At 34.8% G+C, this 11,661-nt stretch overlaps 1 protein-coding gene and 1 long non-coding RNA gene across 2 annotated transcripts; one reads left to right on the plus strand and one right to left on the minus strand.

The window, feature by feature from the left end:
* Positions 1-572: 572 nt before the first annotated feature.
* On the plus strand, positions 573-3,020 carry LOC122065827 (transcription factor TCP5-like). The gene is made up of 2 exons (XM_042629677.1): positions 573-856; positions 1,640-3,020. Exon 2 carries the CDS (start codon positions 1,671-1,673, stop codon positions 2,817-2,819), a length of 1,149 nt encoding a protein of 382 aa, XP_042485611.1. The 5' UTR covers positions 573-856; positions 1,640-1,670; the 3' UTR covers positions 2,820-3,020.
* A 3,594-nt stretch (positions 3,021-6,614) lies between these two features.
* LOC122065825 lies at positions 6,615-9,886 on the minus strand. The gene is made up of 4 exons (XR_006136117.1): positions 9,217-9,886; positions 8,034-8,106; positions 6,963-7,052; positions 6,615-6,875 (listed from the first exon to the last, which is right to left on the minus strand). It is a non-coding gene; the product is annotated as an uncharacterized LOC122065825 (long non-coding RNA).
* Between the last annotated feature and the right edge of the window lie 1,775 nt (positions 9,887-11,661).

Raw genomic sequence — 11,661 nt, forward strand, 5'->3', positions numbered from 1 at the left:
TGTACAATATGTGTCTCCTCGTTATTGTCTTTCAACTATTTCAAAATTTTCTCATCTCATTTCCTAGAACTAATTCATTGAGATTAACAAACTAATTAAAAACTCAAGTTCATGCAATACAAATAATGGATGATTAAAGAATGGCATAAACTTCCATTGAAAAAAAAAAAAAAATTCTTTCACATTGTCAACATTTGTTGACTCATGAAATTCAAAAACCAATAATGCTATGGATAGCTATTGAAAACATCTCAACATCACTTTCTAGTGTGTGTGAAGATGGTCCCTAGTCATAGTTAAGTTTTAGGTTTTTGGACTCATTTACCAGTGATTTTCTCTCTTATAGTTACCTCTTACTGTTGTTTATTTTGGAAGATAATCTTTTGCAGTAACTAACACAAGGAAGAAATTATAATTGAAGAGAAGGAAGGAAGAAATTAAATGTAAGCAAAGAAATACCAACTTATTTAAGCAATAATACCTCAATATATGGTAGAGAAAAAAATAAAATAAAATAAAATAAATGGAAAAGTATAACTATCCCATTTTCTTGACAGGTTGTCAATTTATGCCACATGGTTGCAATTGCACCATACCTTTTCCTTTACCTTAATATGGAACATGGTTTGTGAAATTGGAGCATCTTTTCTTTCTCGAAATCTAGCGGCGTCTCTGGTAAGGTTTGTTTCTTGCAAGAAAATTAGGGTTCAAAGTTGAACTTTCTGCTACTCAGTTCAATTCAGTCAGAAATTTAAAGGTGTGCAATTATGTTACTGGATCTGCATGCTTTTCCTCTCCAAGCGGTCAAGAATCAAGCTCAGGTTCTCCACAAGGAAATCCAAATTCCAATCCTCAAGTAAGTACATCTTTTGACCCTAATTTTCATACAAATAGAGGATGGATGGGACTTAATTATACTCTTTTCCATCTACATGTGAAGTTCATGCTAGGTTTCTCTTGTTTCTGGTTATTGCATGCTTCTTTCACTCATGAGTTTGATACCATTTCCTGTTCTATGCTACTTGTGAATAGTTAATATCAGAGATCTTCATAGCGTCACTTTCCAATAATTTTTTATCCATGTTAATCTAGTTGTTCAAGTTCTTTCACTCATGACTTTTCAGTTTTTGCATCTAAAATTAAAAAAAATCATTATAAATCTATATGCTAACTCTTATTTTTGTAGTTATTTATTGTTGCTTTCTGATACTAGATAAAATATATACTTGTTCTGTTGAAAATTGTAATTTTCTTTCCATTGATTGCAGATGTCAGCCTACTTGTTCATTCAAATTCCAGTTCTAAATTTCTTAATTTTGAGAGTAAATATTGTTTCAATTTGTCACATATTCAAAAAAATTTCCACAATAATACTTAATAGTCTACACTTGGATGTGCCATGGATTCTCTCTTTATGTCAATTTCTATCTTGAGATAAGGAAAACAATTGTATTTCAAAGATTAAATATGCACAAAGTCTTCTTTTCCCACTCAGATCTCTAATTATATTTTTCTTTTTATATGTCGTGAAACTGAGAGCAATGGAGATTGCATGAAGTAGCTTTCTTTGGAAATTTTCATTTGATAACATAGAACACAAGGATGACTAACTTCATTAGGAATTTTTCGATTGATTCAGTTGATGACACAGTAATGACAAGAGACCTAAGATGATCAAAAATCCTAGAAATAAAGAATTCCCAACAAAGCAGGAAGGCAACACCATTGAAAACAAGATGATCAAAGCATCATCTAGTTCAAGAACATGGTCAGGGCTAATGGATCCAAGAATTGTACGTGTTTCCCGTTCCTTTGGAGGAAAAGATAGGCATAGCAAAGTATCCACCATAAGGGGATTGAGAGACAGGCGTGTTAGGCTTTCGGTGCCAACTGCTATTCAGCTTTATGATCTCCAAGATATGCTTGGGCTTAATCAACCTAGCAAGGTTGTGGATTGGTTGCTCAATGCTGCTAAACATGAAATTGATGAACTACCTCCACTCCAAATGCCATCCGGAAACTTTGGTCAATACCAACAACAATTGAAGGTAGTTTCTGAAGAAATTGATGCAACACAATCTTCCCTTGTTTCCCTTGTTGACGCAAATACCGATTATGCAAAGGACGACGAGGGTCATCAGTCTTCATTATCTAGCAAGGGAGGGATAAAGTTCAAAGATGATGTTGCTGTGGAATATAAAACTTCATTATCCAAGTCGGCATGTTGGACTAATAGAAGGAAGAGTAAAGAAGTTGCAAGAGAAACAATTTCTGAGAAAAGTAATAAGATGAAGAGAAATGAGCAGAATAACCAAGTGGTTATTGATGGTCCAAGAGTCAATTCCTCTTCTGCTTCATGCTTTGTTAATAATGCCATGCCATACAATTCCTACTATCACTGGGAGCCTTCAAATTTGTCTTTAGGTTATTCACCTCAAACTGAAAATCCTGATAACTTCAATGCTGTGTCATTGCCCTCTACATTGTCTCTATCATCAGGATCTCAGATATTGGTACATCCACCGATACCAACACCATCTATGATTCCTCCTTATGTTATTGCTCCAGTGGATAGTGATCCGAGACAAGTCAGTCACATTCAGATGTTGAGCTCAGCTTCACAAGGTCTCCTACCAAACTCTCTCACACCATCTATTTACTCAATAAATCCAACCATGAGACCCTTCTTTAGTACACCTCCTATGGTTGTTCTTTCTCAGAACAATAATGAATGTCAACCAAATAAGGACAGCTGTGGCCCTTCAGGAACCCACACAGCAAGTTTTTTCTCAAAAAAGTTAGATATCAAAGAAAACTGAGTTTTCAGATTGAAGGGCGTTTCTAAACCTTTGTATGTTATTTACTTTGACTGTATGAAGATGTCAGAAATGGATTATTCTGATATTTGGATAAAACAATACTACAAGAGTTTGTACAAAAGCATATATATATTTGATTATACAGCACTGATGATTGTAAATTATTCTCTTGGTTATAATGTATTTCCTTTGTCGAATGTATGATATATTCATCTGTTAAAGGGTTGGAAAAGTTATGGATTGAATGTGACTCTCAAGCAATAGTGAGTTGTATTAGGAATCAAAGCAGCGGAGGCAACTAAAAATTCTACTAGTTGGAAAGTATGATTTAAGCTGGGATTTCCAATAGAGACCTAGGTATTGTTTTCTGTAATTTTTATTTCTATTGATTGGATTGTTAATCTTCTGATGGCAATGCCGAAAGTGGAATAGTGGTCCAATAGGATTTTTTTGTATTCATTCTCATTTTCCCTTCGTTATTGATATTCACTTGCTGACTTTTAACCAAAAAAAAAAAATCTGAGAAAACTATTTAGCCAAAAAAACATTAATCCACCATATATAATATCTGGTGCATGACTGCATCTTCATATGGTTCTTTCTCTCTCTCTCAGAAGTCGTTACATCTACATGGAAGAAGAAGCACAGGAACAAAGGTTGGAAGCGCGCATACATGGAAAGGAAGAGGGGGGGGGGGCGCAGAGAAGTGTATGGTGTGAGTAACAGAGAAGAGATGGTGCATGGGAGTGTCACATTTCACACGATCCAAGAAAATAAAGAGAACAATGGCATGCATGTTGGGTAAGTTTACGGAAAACAGAGCAAGTTGTTTGTAGGTTTGTAGGGTTCTAGGGTTCTAGGACTTTTGAAAGTCGGATCAAATAAAAGGTTGTTCGTGGTCCTTCAAGCCATTAATAGGGAATAGAGTACAAAATAAATAGGGTTTCAGTGGCAGTAGTGGTCCACTTTTATATGCAAGAAAACGACCACACGAGGTCACCATTTCAGATGCGGTCAGTCCCTTACTTTTGCTTCTCTTTCTCCTTCTCCATCTCCTTCTCCTTCATTCACCATTAGATTAATTCCCTTTATAACAGCTTCTTATTTTTTATTTGTTCTAACTTCTTTATAAAGGTTCAATGGGAATTTGATTTCATCTCTGTCACTTGTCTTAAGAGTTCACAGGTCCCCAGCCACCCAACTGAATACCCAGCATGTCCTATCAGATTAATCAGGATCAATTCTAGTTAGGGCTGTAATGCAATTGATGAACCAGTCGGATAGGGTTGAGAGGGGGAAATATATGATATGCCTCTTGGATTACTGAATAAAACACTCCACCTAACTCTAGTACCCTAGTCAATAATTGTGTACTAGTGGGCGGTTTCTTAATGTTTCCATTTTGATGTTCTAAAATCAACTTGCAATTCATTAACGAGCTTATAGGGCTTTCAAAATCAAACCGATAGGTTTGGCTATCGATCGGTCCATGTAATATGAACAATCGATAATCATTTGTAAGTCAGACATAGCTTCCTTAGATGTTTGTGGTTCCCCTCTTAGTCGTTACATATGGTAGGGGCATAGTATACCAAAAAAAAAAAGGGTGTACTTAGTATTTAGTAGCTCAATTTGATTGACCTAATTGGGCTTTCACATTTTAAGGACCTTGCATTAGGAAAGGCCCATTTAAGTAATTGGTCCACATATGCTAGGCATGGTCCCATTTATAAACGGTTGGTACTGGTCTTTACTTGGGATACCAATAATTGGGATAAATGGGCTGGTCATGGTCTTCAATTAGGTCTTATTGAGGTTTTAAATGAGCCAATGGCACATTTATCTCTAACTAGGCTCTAAGCGGTCTTTAAACATGCCGGCCTTAGTAAACGAGCTCTAAATGAGCTCTAAGTGGGATATAAATGGGTTTTAAAAATGTCATGCTAAGGTAGGCTATTAATCGGTTGCAACTAGTCGAGCGTCCGTCGGGTAGCACCCTTGCACTGGGAACGACCTATTAATGAACATATCAAGATGTAGCCTTGACGTTCTTCAGCGTAGACCTCTACTTCCTTATGCATCATGTTAGGGAGGATTGTGATGGCAGCTCTTTGATAAGTTGCCTCGGTATTTTTTACCATGAAATGCATAATCTTGTAGCAATGCATGCCCATTGTGTGATAAAGGACATCTTCTCCTTGCTTTTAGGGTCATTTAATTTGATTGTAGCATGAGAATCCATCTATAAAGGACAAGAGGGTATGACCTACGGTGTTCTCTACTAGAATATCAATGTGGGATAATGGGAAATACACGGTAGCTCCATAGTAGAGCGGCTACCGGGTGACCAACCTATCAGACTTGGTAAAAAAGCAAGTTAAAGAAGGAAATGATGATCCTATCCTAAAGGAAAATGAGGAGAAGGAGGTCAGCTAAAAGCGCCTTGTTCGAAACGAAGAAACTCTGAGTTCATTCCACGACGATCTATATGGACTTGCTTAATTTAGATCCCTAAAATCCATATACATTCCAATTTTGCCATCTTTCTTAGGGATTGGCACTATCTTTGACAATCATTAAGCCTAAATGAACATATTATCTTGATGATGTGTTTTGGATATGAAAACCATTGCTTGATATGTTTTGGTATTCTACCTTGTGTGTTACTATCTTGTAAGAAAGATAGAACCCTATTTAGTAAGGAGGATTCCACATAGCAAAGGATGGTGTGATGAGTTGATAAAGAAAATCCCAAAGTAAGTAACTCACTTAAAGATCTAACTGAATTGACCTTAGGAAAGTAGGTGGTTTAACTTAGAAACCTGATTTTGTTGTGTATGGTTAACCGTAAGTTGTTGCAGTCATCCATGACTTACATGGTGCAATAGTTTTTTCTTTGTCAATGATAAACTTATTGTCCGTGGTATCATCCATCCAATAAAACCCTCACTAGAAGGACACTCTATTTTTGCGATCAACCGTAACTGTTTACGGTCATTTGTAGTTAAAGTAATTAATGCTCTACAAATTGAGCATCACTCAGATTTGACCAAAATATATAATTTTTTATATTTTTTAAATGTGTTTTTATGAGTTAACTTTACATTTAAACTTGCTTTAAAATATAGTTTGGTTTACATCAAATGTTTTCCACTAAAGTTTCAATCTATTTTTAGAAGAGTTAATGAAGTTTTTTTTTTTTCGCTATAAATCTATTATTGTGGATTTCTAACTTCGCTTTTTTTTCCACAGCAAATTTATAGCTGTAGATTTTAGCTGCGAAATTTTACGCTCCAAAATTTATAACTGCGCTTTTGTAGTGGCATATTTTTTGTGCAGAAAAATCTATAACTATAGATTTTAGCTGCGGAATTTTGTGGCCCATAATTTATAGTTGTCGTTTTGTAGTGACGGATTTTTTGTGCCACAAAATCTATAGCTATAGATTTTAACTGCAGAGTGCACCAGTATTGTAGCTGAGATTTATAATGGCAAATATTTTGTGTAGGAAATGCTATTGCTACAAATATTAGTTACAAACTTTAGTGCATCAAAATCTAAACTATGAATTTTAATTGCAGTTTAATTGTGAAAAATATAGCTTCAACTTATAGCTACAGATAAAAAATTATAGCAACGGATTTTTTGTTTTCTTGGACCCATATAATCCATTCAATACACAATACATCTAAAATAAAAATTCATTCAATATACAACATGTAACAACTATTTAACATCCAAAATATATATTAATTCATATATCTTGTTCATCATACTAATCATTAAAATCCAAAATGAATCTAAAATAAAAATTACATTCATCATCTGAATCATAATATTTTATACATCAGAAATCCTATCTTAGAAAACTCAAATCCCTCGACAATTCATGTTGTATGTTAAGAAAAACGAAACAACTACTAGACTACTAGTTTAGTGTTCTTTGTTGCTCGTATCTTTTCCAAGTCCAAGCTTCCCAAGCTCTGTTGTTGGATAACTCTGAAAGGGTCTTTACCACATTCTTCATTAATTATATTTGAATCTTTAGGGTACTTCCTGCAATCAATATTAACAAAATTAACACTTCACAATCATTTAATAAATACTTATATTGGAAAATCATAACTTTTATATCACTTTTACCTCGTTAAAATGAAAAAGCATTATGGCTGGCTAAAGAAGAGTGCATCCTCTGTAATGGTGACTCATAGTAACCACTAAAATCTCAGGTACCTATCACACATGTATAGATAACAAAAGAACTTATTTTCAAAGTAAATATTAGTTAAAAATAACAATCAATAAATTATAAAAGACAATGAAAAATATCTAAAAATAAAAATAACTCTTAAGACAGGCATACTATAATTTGTTTAATGCATGCAACTTCAAATGTTTATATTTCATATCACATCGATAGTAAAAGAGAGTGTGCAAGACTTGTCAAGTGAACAAGATGTAATTCTTAAAAGGTTGATAAAAGATTCTTTAATTGGGTTTCCATCGTATCAAACTTATTTGAAGAAAAAGTACTTGTTCAATTAAATTAAATATTTATTATCTACCCTAATTAGCAAAAAAATAAAATAATAATAAAGTAAACCCATTTAGGATTTACCTATTCTTCCACACAAGAATGAGCAAGCAACCAAGAAGGAAGAGACCTATCACTACTCCAATAATTCCAAAAGTACTTCCAAGCTTTGACTTCCGGGACTCATTTGTACGAAAATTGTTAAGTTAACATAGATGTGAGAATTTTACACCACAATACAAATGATTTCTTGTAAAATTGAATGTTCAAATTTGGAACAAATGCTTAGGGACATGTCTGCTCAAGCCTTCCCTTGAGTTCAATTTCTACTTCAGTTGAATTGTCTATCTCTTTGTGTGTCATTTCAGTGCTTTTTTTTTTTCATCCACAAGAAGGGATTCATGGGTGCCAGGGTAGTCTTTTGAGAGCAAAAATGTATGTAGTTCGACAACCATAGATCCCCATGGCTGTAGCAGCTTGATCTCTAGTAATTATTCCCATTAACTTAGCACCTATTGAAATTCTATTAATCAAAGTGAAGGATGCAATGCATGTTCTCAATTGAAAATTCAATAGTTTTTGAAATCTACTGAGATTGAATGTGGCTTACAGATTCATCATTTTTATTTCAATTCGAAGAAAAGAAAAACAAATTTTGAGATAAAGAGTGAAATCCTCACCTTCGTTGGGTTCTCTCCACTTGTTTCCCTTCCAAATACTTCTTTGTTCGTCCAAGTTGTTTCTCCGTTTCAACTTAGATCAAAGCAAAGATTAGTAGATAATGGAGAAAAAGGTTTCCGAAAAATAATAAAGCCAACCATCTATGATTTTTATAAATGTGAATAAAAAACAAAGCTCAAGGAAGTGAACTGAAATAGAGTGCACGGTCTAAAAACTAATAGTATCTGAAACAACAATGGTCCTATTTGCTACCTATCCGGTTCATTTTATGTTCACCCCTTAGCCATTGAACAATGAAGAATCACCCAAAACATGAGACCACATGCATAAATCATTCCTATTTTCAACAGAATATCTATAAATTTAAAACTTGGTGTACAGATATATTGATACTTCATATACAAATGAGATTAACAGCATCAATAGAAATGAATTCAAAACTTTTATTCCTAATGCTAATAATGAGAAATGTAACAAGATTAGCATGGAAAACAATAACAATAGCTTAACTTAACTACACAATCAAGGAGTTGATCGCAAGAAATAGAAAAAGAATACTAACAAGGGAAAGGAATGAACTTTGTTCCTAACCGACCCAGGCCTCTCGAGTGATTGGCTTGGAGATTTGGTGTTAACTATGGCCACACATGGCATTAGGTGAGCCACTCCAACTTGGCTCCCTCCATGATAAGAACAGGAAAACATAAATGGAGGGATACGGCAACATAACTGAGATGCTACATGGAAAGAAAAAAGAAACTAGAGATAAAAATCCAGAAAACATGCACACAAAGGAACACTGTTGGGACTGATCATTGCTCTCAGCTTCCAGCAAAAGAAAATAGAGCATATTTCCCCCAAAATAAAGAATAGCGATAAGTTCGTGACCAGCCCATTTAATTGCTTGCAAAAGGGGGAAAAAAACACTTCTCTATACAGAGAAGAACCTCTGCTCAAGTTGGTTCCCATTCATGGTGGAATTTTTTAAATGAGTACAAATGCAACAGAAAAATGATGTTGGAAGAACAACTGTAACAAGCTGTTAGGTATAGAATATAAACCCTCTAGATTTAAGACACTAACCAGTTTCATGGCTCCAAATGAAGACTTCGTCATCCACATGTTCCTCTCAATACCTTCAGAAAAAAAAAATTAAGGAATGAAGATGATTTGGTGTTGTACCTTGGCTTAGAGTAGTAGTTGGACTACCGTGCATTCCTCCAGTGTGTTCAATGCACAAAAGCCGACGGTTTCGATAGCAGAGACACAAAGCCTACTGAAGATGCTTCGTTATGCTCTTTTAAAGGCAAAGCCAGGCCTCTAGGAAGAAGATGCAAAGAAGACCATCGCAGAGGAAGAAATCGGAAATCCCAATTGTAGTTGGATCACATTCCCAATTCAAACGATTCTCTGTCAAATTGATGATAGCAGAGATTAAATAAGCTTCTGTTGGTGACGCTGTGAGCAGATGCTATAACTAATAGGCCATGACGGAGAATTATAGCAGTTGCAGAAAGGAGGTGGAGATCACCCCCAAAACCATAGTGCCTGCAACAGAGATCATAGGGATTCACCTATTGATCCAAGGGAGTATGCAGGAGATCCTTTCAGAACCAAAAAGGAAGGGAGAGGAAGAACGCTCTTGGAAAGGGTAGGAATTTAGGAGAAGTAGAAAGGGATAAAGGGATTAAGAAACTAAGCAAAAAGGATTCATGCTGTGGAGATTGGAGAAGAGGCTCTCAAGCTCTCAAGCAAAGTTTAGGATGTTGATCTCTAGTCTTCCCTTTTTATAGCATATCCAGCCGCCCTCATCAATCACTGAGAAGTCAATCTCTAGTCTCTGGCCCTTTTACTAATTTTAAAAGATGGAGTAAAGTTAGGGTTTAGGAGCGCGGGATTGGGAAAAAAGCGCGGGCCTTCCGAATTTCATTCCAATGGTCTATTATGATATTTTTATTAAAAAAATATTACTTATTGGGACGGAGATAAAAGCACCACTGTAGTTTTTGCCTCTGATCACTTTAGAGGCGGATACTAAACCGCCTCTACAGGATAATTGATGTTTATATTTTAATAAAAAAATGAAAGCTATTGTAGCTGACCCAATAAACCGCCTTTATGGGGTATACTTTAGTGACAAATTATAAAAAACCGCCCTTAATTCCTAAGTTTTAAGAGTGGAATAAAAAAAGCTGCCCCTAATTATATATGTTCTGGGATGGATAAAAACGTCACCCCTCATACCAATTTTTAGGGGCAGATGAAAACTAACTGCCTCTATAGTCTTTTTTATTCTGGCTCATAAAAAAACCGCCCCTAAAATCCACCCCTATTAACCCCTTTTTCTTGCAGTGACCAAAAAAAAAAAAAAAAAAAACGATCGGTTTGGCTTCGTTTCGATCAAGGTGATTCGGTTTTTGTTCATGAATGAGAGAGTTTGAAACCAAATTGTTAAGAAACTTTAGTCCTCAGTTGATCTTGGTTCTATACAATTTCAATTTATATCAGTTCTTTAGTATCGGGTTAATGGGTTAATTGATATAAATCGATTTATTTTCAAGATTGAAACACAATGAAAATTTTACATTCAAAATCTTTATTGAGGAAAATTTTGATATTTTTTTTATTATTATTTTTTATGAAAATTTGTAATTTAGAAACTGAGAAAGTTTAACACAAACATGATCAGATTTGAAATTAATAGACAACTAGAATTGATTGAGGTGTACTAGATTATTTACAGATAAATTATACGCACAACATAACCTAGGTCCTTGTCAAGGTGGTTTAGTAAACATAATCAAGATTATGTCATCATATCATGGTAAGCCTTTTGATAATTCACATACTATCGATTTCAACAATCAAAAATATAATGTCTAGTCTAAATTGTTCCATAAACTAATGTATCTTAACAAAGGATTCAAACAAGGGAAAATTGAAAATCCTAAGTCTAAACCACCTAATTGTTTAAGCGGGATTCGATGATACTGATATCAGGTCACATAGAGTTCTAGGTGAAAATATTCTATTTTGAGGATCCTAATTGTTCAAGTGATGATACTAATATCAGGTCACCTATTGTTAAGAAACTTAGATTCTTGGTCGGTTTTGGTTCAATACAATTTAGGCTTATTTTAGTTCTTTTATTAGAATCAAGTTCATGTTGGTTTAGTTCAGTTAATTTTTAGACCTGAACCACAATGGATTTTTTATACTCAAAATGAAAAAATACCATACAGAGCACGAAAAGACCACACTACACCGTCTTGACGTGCTTTGAATATGCTTCAGTGGCTGGGCATAGATTCATGCAAGCTAGCAAGTTTCTTATCCCACACACACACACACACACACACACACACACACACACACATTCATATAGATTTAACTATAATATATATTAGGGGTGGCAAACCCTAAACCGAATCAGTAAAATCGGTCGGACCGAACCAATAACAGTCCGAATCAAATCGAACCGAAGCCTTATTGGTTCGGTTTCGGTTTGGAGTATTGCAACCCCAAAATCAAACCAAAGTGCACCGAAAACCGGATGAACCCGAAACCAAACTGATACCGAATCAAACCCAGGACCGAAATCGAAACCAAACCAGTAAGAAATCGAAA

This window comes from Macadamia integrifolia, unplaced genomic scaffold (assembly GCF_013358625.1).
Source record: "Macadamia integrifolia cultivar HAES 741 unplaced genomic scaffold, SCU_Mint_v3 scaffold2129, whole genome shotgun sequence".
Lineage (NCBI taxonomy): Eukaryota > Viridiplantae > Streptophyta > Magnoliopsida > Proteales > Proteaceae > Macadamia > Macadamia integrifolia.